This window comes from Canis aureus, chromosome 30, assembly GCF_053574225.1.
Source record: "Canis aureus isolate CA01 chromosome 30, VMU_Caureus_v.1.0, whole genome shotgun sequence".
Classification (NCBI taxonomy): domain Eukaryota; kingdom Metazoa; phylum Chordata; class Mammalia; order Carnivora; family Canidae; genus Canis; species Canis aureus.
In genome coordinates, this window is record NC_135640.1 from 41245736 (window position 1) to 41261549 (window position 15814).

Genomic DNA, 15814 nt, shown 5'->3' on the forward strand with positions numbered 1-15814 from the left:
GGCCCGCGGCCCGTGGTGCGCGCGCTGTGGTGACGTCAGTCCGGGTGCGACCGCAGCCGGGCCAGGCCCTGGTGCGGGCGTCCCCGGTGTCACCGTCATGGCGGCGTCGCTTCTGCTGCGGGAAGGACGGTCCGCGGCGCTGAAGGTAAAGGGGAGCCCGTGTAGGGCCGGGGCGTGGCGGCCTCTCCAGCCGTCCCGGTGGGCGGTCGGCCCGCATGCGGGGCGCAGGAGAGGGCGCGGGGCGGAGGGGCGGGCCTGGGCCGGGCCACGGCCCCTTGGAGGAGGACCCCGGTCACCTGGGGAGCCCGGGGCGTGCGGGGCGGGGCCGGGCCGGGCCGCGGGCAGGTGCGAGGGCTCCCAGGTGTCAGGGGCGCCAACCACGGCGTCTGCACCTCTCGTGTAGGCCGGGAGGGGGAGGCAGGAGGGCTGACCTGGTCGCCTCCCCGGCAGCCCCGGGGAAGCCCGCTTACCTGACCCCATCCGTCTGTGAAAACAGGAAGGGAGGGCTTTCCTCTAACCCGGAGGGAAAAAACGCAAAGCCGTTTCACTGTATTTAAATTTTTAGATGTCTCTCGCTGCAAAAGCACCAACTCTTCATTGCAAAGTGGAGTATAGACGTCGGAGGGGGGGGGTCTATTTCAGTTAGTCCTTGAAACACTTGGTTCTGGGGCACCTGGGGGCTCAGTGGTGGAGCATCTGGCTTTGGCTCAGGTCGTGACCCCGGGGTCCTGGGATCGAGTCCTGCATCGGGCTCCCTGTAGGGAGCCTGCTTCCCTTTTTTTTTTTTTTTTTTTAAGATTTTATTTATTTATTCATGAGAGACACAGGCAGAGGGAGAAGCAGGCTCCCTACAGGGAGCCCGACGTGGGACTCGATCCCAGGACTCCAGGATCACGCCCTGGACTGAAGGCAGCGCCAAACCGCTGGGCCACCAGGGCTGCCCAGGAGCCTGCTTCTCCAAGTCTCTGCCTCTGTGTGTGTCTCATGAATCATTGAATAAAACCTTTAAAAAAGAAAAAAACAAACAAACCTGATTCCAAATGGTTGTTTGAGCTTTCATGTATACACAGAGGCATGCACTTGCAGTCATAAACGTAGAAAACACATTTTCCTCTTTGCATATAAAGGAGAGGCCCCTCTGCTGTATCTATATCCAGCTTCTAGAAGTGCCCAGCAGGTAATAGCTGTTAGTAAATACATGCTCGGTGAGTTATCAGTGATAGTTTGTTTTCCAATTATGATTTTTTTTTTAAGATTTTATTTATTCATTCATGAGAGACACAGAGAGAGAGGCAGAGGCATAGGCAGAGGGAGAAGCAGGCTCCATGCGGGGAGCCCGACGTAGGATTCATCCCGGGTCTCCAGGATCACGCCCTGGGCTGAAGGCGACACTAAACCGCTGAGCCACCCGGGCTGCGCCCAATTATGATATATTGTAAACAGTTTGGGAGTAATCATTATTTATCCACATCATTGTTAACAACCAGATAGTATTTCTTCTACTTAGCTTTGTAAGTACAGGAAAACATTTTACAAAAAGAATCGGTATTGTGTTGGCTAACAGGTAATCGGGGACGACAAAAAAGTGTGCACGGGAGAAGCTGTTTTGACGTTTTCCTGGAGTTACATAGCTAATAGTGACTGTCCTGTGGTTATCTTTCTTGCAGCTCCTTTTTTTTGTTTTGTTTTGTTTTGTTTTGTTTTGTTTTTGTATTTTCGCAAATTTCTGTAATACACGTTACGGAAATGGTGATAACAATATACCATTTGGATGCACGTAGTATTTCTATGTTGTAATGGATCCTAAGTGATGTTACCCTAAAATGTCCATATTTGTTCATTCTTCTGTCAGATTATGCTCCTCGAAGCACGAGTATTTCGAGGACTTGCTTCCACGGTTTCTCTCTGTGCAGAATCAGGGAAGAGCGAAAAGGGACTGCCACCAAATCCCAAGAAGCAAAGTCCACCAAAAAGTAAGATTTTAATGATAGTCATAAGGGAAAGATAATGCAAAATAAATAAGTCTATTTTCCAAGCATGAAAAGTTTTACTGACCACATAATTTGATTCATCTCCAGCAAGTCCAGATTATAATCAGAAATAACATCCATGCAGATTTTAGACCAAACACATCAGTAACGAAACAGTCTTTGACTCGGTGTTTAGCCCCAAACCAGTTTTGTCTGTTTTCTAAGTGCCTTACTCTAACACATAGCAAGGGGATACAGAGGGCAAAGGCTGGGGTGCGTAGATCGCCCTAGTATCGTACTGTAGCCCACACTCCCATGGTAGCTCTGAACCCCATCTTGCTTCCCCCAACTGTGGCTTTTCTCATTGTCTCTGAAACTCACATGTGGCCTCCCGGGCTCTGGTTGGCCATAGCCCAGGGTTGTAGGCATCCTCTTATGACAGTAGAGAGGGAGTTAGGGCAGGCACCATTTTCCATTACAACTCACTTTGATGCAGCATGATATCTGATCTGTGTCCAGCTCTTTCCATAGTCATTTTGACTGTTATTGCTGTTTTTTACTTTTTTTCCTCCTAAATACCAATGTAGCATATCCTCACGGAAAGAGAATAGAAAATGCAACAGTATATTTTTAAATACTTCTCTTGTGGGAATTTTATTTTCTACTCCCGATTCCTTACTAATGACTGATTTACAGGGGTGCCTGGCTGGCTCAGTCAGAGGAACACATGACTCTCAGTCTCAGGGTTTAGTTCGAGCCCCATGTTGCGAGTAGAGATTGCTTAAAAATGAAATCTTAAAAAAGAAAAAAAGTGAAAGATGTGTATGTACAGTCTCTGCAAACCTTGATTTTCATATGTGGTTCAGAATGGTAAGTTGAATTTATCTTATTTTCATCAATATCATTTCCTCTGTTTGAATATTTAAATATTTAAAAATACTTAGATATTTTTTTGTTTTGTCGCTTCTTGGTGTGCACACAAAAGCACTGGTAGGTTTCAGAATATTGGCCCATTGTGGATTGCTGGCCCCCGACTGCCTTTCATGCCCTAAGCACATCATTGCTGGAGGCCTGAATTCAGCTCAGTTTAATTCTGTTTGACTCAGAATGTTCTGTTCTGTGTAACTCAGTCTGTATTGGCCTCACTTTTATTTCTTTTTAAGATTTATTTATTCATTCATGAGATATACAGAGAGAGAGGCAGAGACACAGGCAGAGGGAGAAGCAGGCTCCCTGCAGGAGCCCCATGTGGGACTTGATCCCAGGACCCCAGCATCACAGTCTAAGCTAAAGGCAGATGCTCAGCCACTGAGCCGCCCAGGTGTCCCTTGCCTCACTTTTAAATCCAGTGTTCTGTCTCTCTCTTCCTCATGTTTTTAAATAGAGATCTTAAAAATTAGGACTCTTTTTTTTTTTTTTTTTTTTAAAACAGAGCCACAGTACCTTGATCACTCCTAAAAAGTTTACAACCAGACTGTCAGTTCAGTTCTGTATTATGCCCGGCACATTTTTGACATTCTTTCAGTGTTTACTGCTGATTGGCTGCATCTCATCACTAATGTTCTCGCTGCGTTTGGTGAATTTTAGTCTTGTCTCTGCAATCCTACATCATAGATTTATGAAACTGGACTAGTGGCTACGTGAGTGGAATAGGGCACTTGGTCATGTGACAGTTTTGGGTGCAGGCATGAGACAGGAACACTGACCTGGGAGTTGGCCTTGGGCCTGTGTAGTTTCTGCCCCTGGAAACAGTTCCTCCCTGCCTGAGCAGGGCCGGCATGAGATGTGTGTCTGTGTCGTGTCCACCATAGAGTGCTTTCAGGTAGGAAGACAGAATGCTGAACCATACTGTTTTTAAGACATATTGCATTTGTGCCTCATCATTTCAAAATAATTACAATCCCTGTATAAAGAGAAAGAGGGGCGCCTGGGTGGCTCAGTGGTTGAGCGTCTGCCTTTAGCTCAGGTCGTGATCCCGGAGTCCTGGGATCAAGTCCCACATCGGGGTCCCTGCAGGGATTCTGCTCCTCCCGCTGCCTGTGTCTTTGCCTCTCTGTGTGTCTCTCATGAATAACTAAATCCCCCCCCCACAAAAAAAAAAGAAAAGAAAGAATACTTCTAAATTGACATGTATGCAGGCCTCAGACTGGTTAAGTGTCGGACGCTGAAATGCCTTTTGCCTGCTAGTGGCACATTGTCAGGTCAACCGCTGTCAACTCTCAGGGGCTTTAGAAGCTCAAGTGGAAGCTTGCACACAGGGTGCTAAGCACTCACCCATGTGCTCACATCTCTAGTCAGTGCCTGCCTTAGAGGCAGGACTCCAAGGTTACAGAACACCTGCCTTCTGCCCTCCAGAGCTCCAGCTTCTGGTAGCACGTGCTTCCTTCCTGAGGATAGCCCCCAGTGCAGAAACCAGAATCCAGGGTCTCTTTGTAGCCCCCCCTCCTGCAGAAGCGCCTGACTCCCCTACTTTTTTTTTTTTAAGATTTTTTAAAAATTTATTTATTAATGAGAGAGAGAGAGAAAGGGAGGCAGAGGGAGAAGCAGGCTCGATGCAGGGAGCCCGACATGGGACTCGATCCTGGGACTCCAGGATTAGGCCCTGGGCGGAAGGCAGGCGGCGCTAAACCCCTGAGCCACCACTGAGCCGCCCCTCCCCCCCTCCCCAGGCTCCCCTGGCTCCCCTACCTCCCCTACTTTGATGTTACTTTGAATCTAGGCACTAGGCTGTTTTGCAACAATCAGTACTAAATCATTGACTAACTCCAGTGTTGCTTTTTAAAGAATCTGTCAAGAAGCCAAAGTTAATTATCCATTTCCAGTCCTTACTTCAGCTTGAAAAGTGAGAAATCTCTGGAAATAGGGTTTTGTTGTATTTAATTCTAACCAACAGTGCGAGGCACTGTTCCAAGCACTCCATATATTATCTTATCTGGTCCTCAGAACTCCGTGAGTGGATACTATTAGTAACCCTGCATTATGGATGAGAAAGTAGACGGAGGAGTTCCATGAGCTGCCTGAGGTCACACATAGGTCAGTAGTGGAGCGAGACGTGAACCCCAGCAGTGAGGCCCCACCATCTGTACTTTTAATCACTGTACTGTCTTGCCTCTGGAAAAAAAATCTTGATTCTCGTGTATTCATTAAAAAAAAAACAACACTTTATAGTTCTGTACATGTAAAAAAAAAGTTTTAGCATGTAAAAGTTGAGTATTCTTTCATGTCGTCAAAATATTCCTTTGTTTTGGAGTGTGCTTTGTTTCCAAGATTAGTTTTGTGACCCAGTGACAGGATATGAAAGAATTCTAAGATAGCTAATCTATTTCAAACACCAATACATCATTTTTGCTTTGATAGGGAGGCCGCTAGGGATGCACTGGTGGCTCAGTAGGTAGACCACACGACTCTTGATATCAGGGTCATGAGTTTGAGCCCCACTTTGGGTGTAGAGATTACTTAAAATCTTTTTTTTTTTTTAAGATTTTATTTATTTATTCATGAGAGACAGAGAGAGAGAGAGAGAGGCAGAGATACAGGCAGAAGGAGAAGCAGGCTCCATGCAGGGGGCCTGACGTGAGACACAATCCCGGGTCTCCAGGATTAGGCCCTGGGCTGAAGGCGGCACTAAACCACTGAGCCACCCAGGCTGCCCACTTAAAATCTTTAAAAAAGAAAATAAATAAATAAAAGCTTTAATCAGGAGACCACTAAAAACTTGAAGGTCATGCCCTCACTTTTCAACTGAGCTGAAAAGATTTGGGATGTGGAAGTTGTTTTGAGAAGAGAGAGAGAAGCAGTAAGACTTGTCCCGGTGCTGTTACTGGTATTCATAGCCCTTAATTGTGTGTAGGCTGGTATGGTCATTTGTATGGTCTCTGACAGAGTAGAAAGTCCAGGAAAGTCTTCGACTTGTGCAGTGTGATGTGCCTCCTCGGTTGACTTAACTTAGGTAGTGTGGTGTTTTCATATACTTGTTTTTCAAGGAAGGTCAGCATCAAACTGAGTATATGGAGTATATGGGCATCCTGCCTCTAGGTGAAAGTAAGGGACCTCATGAAAACAGACCGGTAAGGTCATAAAGGGAAAGCCATTGTTCCTCTGCATGATGAGCCTGTTTTCACGGTGACGACATTCTGCTCTGCACGGTTGAATGCAGACGTGATCTGCACCCTGGCACTCTGGAACAGCAGTTACTAGCGGCAGCTCCAGATCATTGTGGCAGCTTCCTTCTGAGTCACAAGAGGACACTGGGCCCCTGCTGCAGTGGGTCAGAAATTGGCTCTCATTAAAAATTAGCAAAATGCATCAGTCAGAGAAAGACAAATATCGTATGATCTCACTCGTATGTGGAATTTAAGAAATAAAACAGAGGAGCACAGAGGAGGGAGGGAAAAATAAAACAGGATAAAATCAGAGAGGGAGACAAAGCCTAAGAACCTTAGGAAACAGAGAGGGTTGTTGGAGGGCAGGGGCTGGGGGGATGGGGTAGCTGGGTGATGAGCATCAAGGAGGGCACGTGATGTCATGAACACTGGGTGTTATATAAGACCAATGAATCACTGACCTCTACCCCTGAAACCAATGGCACATTATATGTTAATTAATAGAGTTTAAATAATATTTTGAAATTTTTTAAAAAAGCATTACTATGTTTTAGTCTATTAGCCTTTCTGTGGAACTCTTCAGTAATTTAGCATGAATAAAAGAAACCTTAAAACATTCTTATTACGTATTACAGAAATTTTCTTTTCAAACAGAATTTCTAAATGATACCACTGTTAATCCCATTTGAAATTTTCTTTCCTTTTTTTTTTATTAAAGATTTTATTTATTTATTCTTAAGAGAGAGAGTGTGTGTGTGTGTGTGTGTGTCAGAGACACAGGCAGAGGGAGAAGCAGACTCCATGGTGGGAGCCCGACATGGGACTCAATCCTGGGTCTCCAGGAGATCCCTGGGTGGCGCAGCGGTTTAGCGCCTGCCTTTGGCCCAGGGCACGATCCTGGAGACCCGGGATCGAGTCCCACATCGGGCTCCTGGTGCATGGAGCCTGCTTCTCCCTCTGCCTGTGTCTCTGCCTCTCTCTCTCTCTCTCTCTCTCTGTGACTATCATAAATAAAAAAAAAAAAAAAAAAAAAAATCCTGGGTCTCCAGGATCACGCCCCGGGCCAAGGCAGGTGCCAAACCGCTGATTCACCTGGGTTGCCCTTCTTTTCATTTTTAATAGATAAAAATCAACCTATAATGTAGTTTAGGTAACTTATTTGCAATTTAAAAAATCTCCACAGCACTGTTTTTTTTTCTTAATATTTTATTTATTTATTCATGAGAGACACAGAGAGGCAGAGGTAGAAACCAGCTCCACACAGGGAGCCTGATGTGGGACTCGATCCCAGGTCTCCAGGATCATGCCTGGACCAAAGACAGCGCTAAACCACTGAGCCACCTGGGCTGCCCTCCACAGCACTTTTTGGAAGATTCAGGCATTGTAATTTTTGTATTCAAAGCAGCATATATAAGATATGCCTATTTTAACTTAACTTTTCATTCTTGGAAAATTCTGACCCCACATAAACATGGATGAATGATACAGGTGAGCAGGCTAGGAGGTTGTGGGGGCCACTAGGGATTTCTGAGCTGATTTAGGTACAGCTGAGAGAAAGTTCAGTACATGTACACTCTTTTCCTCTTTTTTTTTTTTTTTTTAAGATTTTATTTAAGAGACAGCAAGAGAGAGCCCAAGTGAGAAGAGGGAGAAGAAGCAGGCTCCCCACAATTCCCAGACTCTGAGATTATGACCTGAGCCATAGGCAGAGGCTTAACCTGGGTGACACCCAGGCGCCCCCCCTTTGTCCCATTTTTAGGTTTAACATGATCCTAGAGCTCTGTGTGAGTTCTGAGAGTTAGCTGCCTCGGCACCTGCTCCGCATTTAGAATGCAGATTCTGGACTGGCATGTAGCCACGGAATCACATGGCATGGAGGAGGTACTACTGCTCCTGCTGATGGTGCTGGTGGAGGTGGAGGTGAAGGTGGTGGTGGAGGTTGGTGGGGTTGGTGATGGAGGTAGTAGTGGAGGGGGTGGTCGAGATGGTGGAAGTGGTAGAGAGATGGGTGGGGGTGGAACTGGGGGTAATAGGTGTGATCCTGGGGGTCCTGGGATCAAGCCCTGAGTCTGACTCCCTGCTCAATGGGGAATTTCCTTCTCCCTCTGACTCTGGCCCTACCCCTGCTCATGTTTGCTCACTCTGCTTTTCCCTCAAACAAAATATTTTTGAAAAATAATAATTGAGTCTAAAAAAAATGCAAGGTTTTATATTAGTACTCTTCTCCCCTCCCCCCATTTTAAAACCTGTTGTTTCCAGTGATAGACACATCAAGTTATTTTAGAATTTTTTGGTCATTAAACTTTTCTCTGGCTAAAGAAGCCCCCAGATGACTTGTGATTTTGAAGGACTTCTCCTCTACTCAGGGCATGTTCATTTGTATGACATCATCCCCACTCAGTGATCCCTAGCACTCACACATGTATGTGCACACTCAGATACAAATGAGGCTCTTGTCCCTGCTCTGCTTTGCCGTTTTGTTCATAAGGTTAAGGTTCATCCAGTATGAATGACTTTCTTAATCTTTGAAGATCTTTGTAAAGATTTAAGAAATTACGATTTGTAAAATGTATAATAGTCATTTAGAAATCTCTTTATAGCCTAACTGTTTGAAACTTGGATGAAATCGTTTAAAAATTATCAAAGAAGCCCTCATTGTCAAAAGTGGAGACAAGTTTGTTACTTCTGTTGGTAAAAATCCCTGTTTTTTAAATATTTTGGCTGCAAAGAAAAACATCTGCATTTCTTATTGTTGTCTGTCGTGTGGCTTGGCTTTGACCTACAAGTGCATTCCCAGGAAACATTTCTTAGGATGAGTACATTGAAGATTTTATAATAACAAGTTGTTAGTAATAAAATGTCTGTGAGTTACTGATGAATTTAGATTGTTTTGTAAAATATTGAAAATAATATTCCTCTTTATGCCATTTCCTAGATGTAGTGGAACGAAAGGAGAGGGGCAGGCTACTCGCCACCCCAACCGCAGCCGAATTGTCTAAAAACTTGTCTTCACCCAATTCTTACCCGTCAATTGTGAATCGAGGCAGGGTGGTAGCTAGCCCTAGCACCAGTCCCGATGATAGCATGCCATTCACAGATGAAGGGCTTCCAGAGTTTTTATCAAGAAAGACTTTGGTAGAGTTTCCTCAAAAAGTTCTGCCTCCATTCAGAAAACAGGGTTCGGATTCAAAAGTTCCTCAGGAGAGCAAAGGAAGGACAAATGATTCATCATCATCTTCGTCATCTTCAACATCTTCGTCCAGCTCCTCCAGTTCAGACTCCTCCTCGGATTCAGAGTCTGACGAGGAGGGTGATGCCTCCAAGGTTGATCCTCAGATGATGAGCAGGGGCAAAGAAGGGCTTCCAACACCACAGGCCCCCCGTTCCCCTGAAAGTAGAGCCTCCAAAATTGCAACAGCAGCAAGAGAGAAGATCCGGTCACAGCAAATGCAGCCAGATCTCAGCCCTTCAGAGAGGCCCCGTCAGGCAAAGAAGAAAGGGCCCACCGTGAAGCCATCAGAGGACAGAAAAGATGCTAAACCAAAAGCTACAACCCCCAAGTTACAAGCAGATAAAGAGATTGTGAAGCAAAATATAAAGGAAAAACAAATGGAGAAAATACTTAGATCAAGTGAAAAAGATCAAGAAAGCCAAAAGCCACTTGAAGTTAAAAAAACTTTCCCTGACCCCACAAAGTCAGGATTGTCTACACAGCCAGATGTCAGCCCAGCAGCTGGGCAATCGACAGAAAGAACCAAAGAGGCAGGACAGCTGCAAGCATCTCCTGATTCCAGAGAAAGACATTTTGAAAAGCAAGTACTGGAAGGTGACAGGGAGGTGGCATTTCCCCTACCCGACAAGGAAAATGCAGGGAAGCAGGTAACGGGAGGAGTCTTGGAGGCTAAAGAGGAGATTTTGGAAGGTCAGACGCCACTGCAACATCCAAAGCCAGTTCCTGCCCCTGATGCAGGTGTGTTCAAGCAGAAGACCACAGGTCTGGAGCCTGAGGGGAAGGACGGGACGGCTGAAGACGCGATGCCAGGCCTGCAAGAGCAGGACAACACACCGGGTATACCTTCCCTTGTGCCCTCTTGAGAACCTCCTTTCCTGTGCGGGTGGCGGGCCTCTGGAGGCCCCTGCAGGGTGAAGACATGCTCCAGTTAGTCAGACCCCGCAGGAGAAGTCTGCCCCCTTCCACGGCCGTAATTGTGATGACACACAGCCTAGGCACAGCCCCGGGGCCCTGGATGTTTCCTCTGCACTGGAAGCGTGTGCCCTGGGCACTCCCCACCAGCCCACAACCAGTGCCGTTTCTGCCCTCGGGCAGTTCACATCCTCACCCTTAGCCTCGGAGGCTGTCCTCGGAGGCTGTCCACGTGTCCGTTTGGTGAACTTGCAGAGCCTCCTCTTGGCGGAAGGGGTCCTGTGTAACCCCAGAGGCCGTGCTCACCCCCACTGGGAGGGTCTTCTGGGCGGCTACACTGAGCAGTGCTCTTAGATTCCTCGGGTCCGAGGGGACATCCACATGTTAGGAGAGAGACCAGTCAGTGACACAGGGACAGCCAGGAGCAGCTTCAGTCTTCTTTCCACTGGATGACGTTTCCTTCTCTGGTTTCCCCAAAATACACAATGGGTGGCTTTGTTTTTCTATACTGAATTTTTATGAAGGGCTACTTCGCGGTCATAAACGTTTAGTGTTTTATTCCTACTATGCTACCGTCTGGCGGTGCCCTGAAGTTTAGAAATGGTGTGTGCTGTAGGTGGGCGGTGGCCAGGCAGTAAGGGAGGGCTCTGGGTTCAGAGCCTGGCTCCGCAGAATATCTGTAAAATGCATTACTAACAAACCCAGCCCCTTCCTGTTGGCTCTGTAGTCCTCCTAAAGCCTCCCCTTGCCTGATTTCCACTACGTGCTAATTGTTGTTACTGGTTGTGTTATGTGGACAGAATTTGTGTTTTCTTCCCTCCGTTTTCTCCCTCTTTCATTAATATGCAAAGTGCCTGCAGTTTCCAGACTGGTCAAGAACCCAAGAACCGCATTTCCTGAGCCTACTGTTTCACTCATCCTGCCATAAATTGGAGAGGAATACGTAAACCTTTAGGACGACGACAGGGTCCACATTGCAAACCATTTTGAAAACAATTTGCTTCTAATTTTTCACGGATGTGTTCTTTTTCCCACATTCCTTGTGCCTTTTGGAGGCTACAACCACCACCGCCCTGGAGCACAGCCCACGTGTGGGTGTCCCGAAGCAGTCGTCCTAGCTCCTGCCACCTGGCTTCTTGTCCCCTGATGGGATTGATTTTCATATGAGTTTTCTGAACCCACATTTCCCTTCAGTAACCACGCTCCCTGTATTTGCTTTGAAGATGTGCCTACACCATGGGGAGTCTCTGCTCGTTGAGATTGGAAAGGTGTCAGCTCTGAATAAGACATCATTTTTGTTTACTACAACTAAACACATGAAAAACAAAGCTTTGATATGAATTCAAGTAGGGGCACTATTTAGGTTATTTTTTGTGTAGCTCAAGTAGGAGTTGAGAGAGCCCCGATGGCAGAAGCCCAGGATCAGTAGGCACTTCACCCCGCCCTCCACCTGCCACCCCACATGCCGCACCTCCCATCCCCTTACGCTGCATGTTACGTGGCAGGAGAGCGATATTTCTTTTGCTTCAACCACACACTTTTTTTTTTTTTAACCACACACTTTTAGTTCTTCGACTACCATTCTTTTTCACGTAAAGAAATAAAATCTAGTTTGTATATTTTAGTCTGAATCTAAAGCATACGAACAACTTTTTCAGAAAAAGTTGAAAACTATACACCTTGTTTCCATTTCCCCTTAAGTTGGTATTAATGTTATTAAAACAGGGTCTAATTTTCTTGTACCCAGAGACCTAGTAGAAGGCTCACTTAAGCTTCTGCTTTTGAAAATTGTTTTCTATAAGTGGTTTATTTCTATTATAAGACAGATTTCTAATAGATCAGGTTTTTTTCCTGTATCTTTAAGTGGCCTGAAAGTCCCTCCATAATTGTTATAGGCATTTTCAAAATTCTGCAAAGTACAGGATCTAGAAGTGTATGAAGTAAGGTGTTAAGACATCTCGTAAAAACCATCATGTTGCTCCCACTGTTAAGGCTTTGTGTTTCAGAATCCATTTTCAGCTAATTCCTTTATTTTGCTTCTGAAGATCCTGTTGCTTTCACGGGCTTTTCTTTTCTAATTAGACAGTTTATTATTTCAGGCAGATTGTATGTGACAGATGCTAGATGCTCGGGTGTCTGTGAGCTGAACCCTGCAGAGGTGCTTCCTGTCCCGTGTTCTCACGGCCTTGCTTTTCCCCACAGAGCCTGCTCAAGCCGAGCCATTCGACAACACCACGTACAGGAACCTCCAGCACCACGACTACACCCCGTACACCTTCTTAGACCTCAACCTGGACCTGTCCAAGTACCGGATGCCTCAGCCCTCTTCGGGTCGGGAGTCGCCTCGCCACTGAGCTCTCCCCTTGAGAGAGTAAACCTATCGGTGTCTGGGCTACAGAAATAAAATCCGCTCCAGCCATGAGGCCTGACATGTATAATCAGTGTCCCTTTTACGGGAAACAGTGAATTAGTTAACACCCATTTAGAAACATCTGTGCACAAGGGATTTTTCTCCCGTGAGCCAGAACCTCAGAAAATTCTAGGCACTTTCCATCACTGTGATCCCACTATGTCGAGTCCCTGGTCAGTTTAATGTTAGTCTCCCTTACCAGCTAAGTGTTAATAAATGTAATAATAACTTCTAATTTGGTAGAACACATTCTCGATAAAGCGAAAGTAGGAGTTTTACTGATTTTAACTATGGTACTGCAAAAGAATTGTAACATTAAGTTCTAGCACTTTGAACAGAATCCTTTTGTTCACTTGAATTCAGGATTAGATGTAAACTCAGGGAAGTTTTCAGCAGTGGGATTAGGGAGCCGTGGAAGTTTTGTAGGGCCCAGCAGAGCAGCACTGTTTCCAGATGGCCATGGTGGACTCTGCGCTGTTTTAGCCACAGTTTCTGGGTTGGCTGAGTAACCTTCCAACACTCATGATAACGTTACTCACGCGCCTGGGGGCATAAGTGGTGTGAACAGGCTCAAGTGTGTGTTGGGGGGTGTCTCTGTGCTAGCACCCTGTGGGGACGAAATAACCGATTCCTTGGAGGATGTAACAAGTCGAGGTGACGTTACTCCCCATCGCACAAGTGAAGATGGAAGCTGGGGCCATTGGTTAGGGTAGCGCCGCTCAGCTTGGCGGGGAAGGCCGCCCACAAATCCGTGTCCTTTTCATGGTTTGCTTTGTTCTCCCACGGCCCCTGTTTATGGGCCCAAAAGCCTGGGCCTTCTCTCACTACATTTGGAATCCAGTCCCTGGCCTCAGTATGGTGTATTTGTCATTATGGTTCGTGTTTCTGTAATCCTGCGTTGCTTACATTGAGTTAGAGCGCCGAGATTGAACACTACTACTGTGATCATCTGCCTCGGGTTTTATTACCTCCTAGAGCTTAGCACCTCGGTGAGATTCTCCTTATCACATTTTTTTTATTATTATTATTATTATAAAAGTCCTAAAACCACATTGCCCAAAAGAAAGGAAATGAGAAATACAACTGTGCCAACCCCACCGTGACTAACCTGTCCCATGCCTGCCCGGTGCTGGGGCTGCGGATGGACGGTGCCCTTGGCAGTTTTCTATCCTGCTGGGTGTTTCTGTGTAATAGCCAGCTTCATGAACTAACCACGAGATCCATGTGGCATGTGGGGTTCGTGGGGTGGGGTGGCGTAGGGTGGAGTGCAGAGCTGCGGTGGGTTTCCTCCGACTGCTCCTGCCATGGGGTCCTGCAACTCTGGAGCGAACAAGAAGTACAAGTATATTTCCATGTGTGTGAAGCTTTTCCCTGGGAACCAGGCCTATTAGATTATCTTCCAGTCTCCAGGAGTTGGCTCCCTCTCCTCTGTCCCCCAGGAAGGCTTGAAAGCGGCCACAAGGGGCACCTGGGGGGCTCAGTCAGTTGGCCACCTGCCTTTGGCTCAGGTCATGATCTCAGGGTTTTGGGATTGAGCCCCATGTTGGGCTCCCAGCTCAGTGGGGAGTTGGCTTCTCCCTTTCCCCCTGCTGGTGCTCTCTCTGTCCAATAAAATTTAAAAATTAAAAAAAGCCAAAACGAGTGGTGCCAGCCATGGCTGTGCTTGAAAGACCTGCCATGGTGCATCTGCTAGCAGCACAACTGTTGCCCATGGAGCACAGTTTTCAGATGTGTGCTAGTGCCCGTGCTCTCTTAGCAAGCACTGCCAGAAACATTGGTGTGACTATTACTCATGTTGTGTTTTGTATTGTTTCCTTAAGATGGATTTCCAGAAACCAGTCTGATGAATCACATGTGATTCACAAACATTTGAGTTGCTTCCATTTCCACAAGGTTTTTACTTTTTAAAAATTTTTATTTATTTTTTAATATATTTTAGTACCTTTTTTTGTTTTAAGATTTTATTTTTTTCATGAGAGAGAGAGAGAGAGAGGCAGAGAAAGAAGCAGGTCCCATGCAGGGAGCCCGATATGGGACTCAGTCTGGGAACTCCAGCATCACGCCCTGGTCCAAAGGCAAGCACTAAACTGAGCCACCCAGGGATCCCCTTTTTTTTATTTTTAAAATATTTTTTAAGATTTTGTTGACAGAGTGAGCAGGGGAGCTGCAGAAGGAGAGAGAATCCTCAAGCAGACTCCTCACTGAGCACAGAGCCCAACATGGGGCTCAATCTCATGACATTGAGGTCACAACCTAAGCCGAAACCAAGAGTTGGACACTCGACCCACTGAGCCATCCAGGTGTCCCTCCACAAGGTTTTTTGTTGTTGGTTTTTTTTTTTTTTTCCTCTACAGGGTTTTGAAACCAGTTTAATATGTTTGAGTTAAGCAAGGTAATTATTGTTTCCTTTTGTGTTTTGCCTGTCACCTGAACTCTAGCATCCTTCTAGACATTTGTTCTTTTACACCTGTTATAAATAAACACCCTCAGGCTGGAGGGGATGGTACATGAAGCATAAGTCTGTCCCTCACTTATTGTGAATTCTTGTCCTAATGTTGACTGGCAGCCGGTTCATAACTGAAAACCAGAAGAGTGTTGTGTGATTTTTATGATTCTGCTTCCAAGCACGTGCTTTGTGTTTGAAAGGTTGGTGTTGTCCTGCCTGTCTCCACTAGCATCCGCAAACCAGGGAGGTGCTCCTCGGCTCTGAGGTCGCCACCCAGCACCATCTGGCCGTGGCCCCATACCTTGCACATAGGAAGCACCCACATCGGGCTCCCTGCATGGAGCCTGCTTCTCCCTCTGCCTGTGTCTCTGCTTCTCTGTGTGTGTCTCTCTCATGAATGAATAAATAAAATCTTAAAAAAAAAAAAAAAAAAGAATTTACTGCACCCTAAGGGATGACAAAACCATTGCTTCCCATAAAGCAGAGCCAGCTGGCTTTCGATGAAGGACCAGATAGGAAATCATTTGGGGGTTTGCCACATGCAGTCACTACTGCAGGGTCTTTTTTTTCTTACAACCCTTAAAAAAATGGGAAGCCCATTCTCAGTCTTCGGCCTATCACAATGACAGAGAGCAAGGGTTTCCCAGGGGTCGTGGGATTGAAGGGGCTGCTGTAAGCCGCTTAATACAAGGGCCCACTAGACCTTCAGATCACTGGTGCATTTCAGGTACTCAGCACCCA

General features: G+C 46.3%; 1 protein-coding gene across 2 annotated transcripts; it reads left to right on the forward strand.

Moving 5' to 3' along the window:
- NDUFV3 (NADH:ubiquinone oxidoreductase subunit V3) lies at positions 1 to 12655 on the forward strand. Of its 2 annotated transcripts, XM_077879328.1 has the most exons (4): positions 1 to 145; positions 1853 to 1973; positions 9009 to 10142; positions 12420 to 12655. In XM_077879328.1, exons 1-4 carry the CDS (start codon positions 98 to 100, stop codon positions 12569 to 12571), a joined length of 1455 nt encoding a protein of 484 aa, XP_077735454.1. In that variant the 5' UTR covers positions 1 to 97; the 3' UTR covers positions 12572 to 12655. The 2 variants fall into 2 exon arrangements, with proteins under 2 accessions (XP_077735454.1, XP_077735455.1); XM_077879329.1 differs by lacking the exon at positions 9009 to 10142.
- The last annotated feature ends 3159 nt before the right edge of the window (positions 12656 to 15814 follow it).

Bases quoted from the DNA above. Each gene is read 5' to 3' on its own strand.
- NDUFV3 (XM_077879328.1), top strand. From the start codon at position 98: ATGGCGGCGTCGCTTCTGCTGCGGGAAGGACGGTCCGCGGCGCTGAAG. The intron at 146-1,852 runs GTAAAGGGGAGC...TTCTTCTGTCAG, and splicing joins GACGGTCCGCGGCGCTGAAG to ATTATGCTCCTCGAAGCACG. The intron at 10,143-12,419 runs GTATACCTTCCC...TTTTCCCCACAG, and splicing joins AGAGCAGGACAACACACCGG to AGCCTGCTCAAGCCGAGCCA.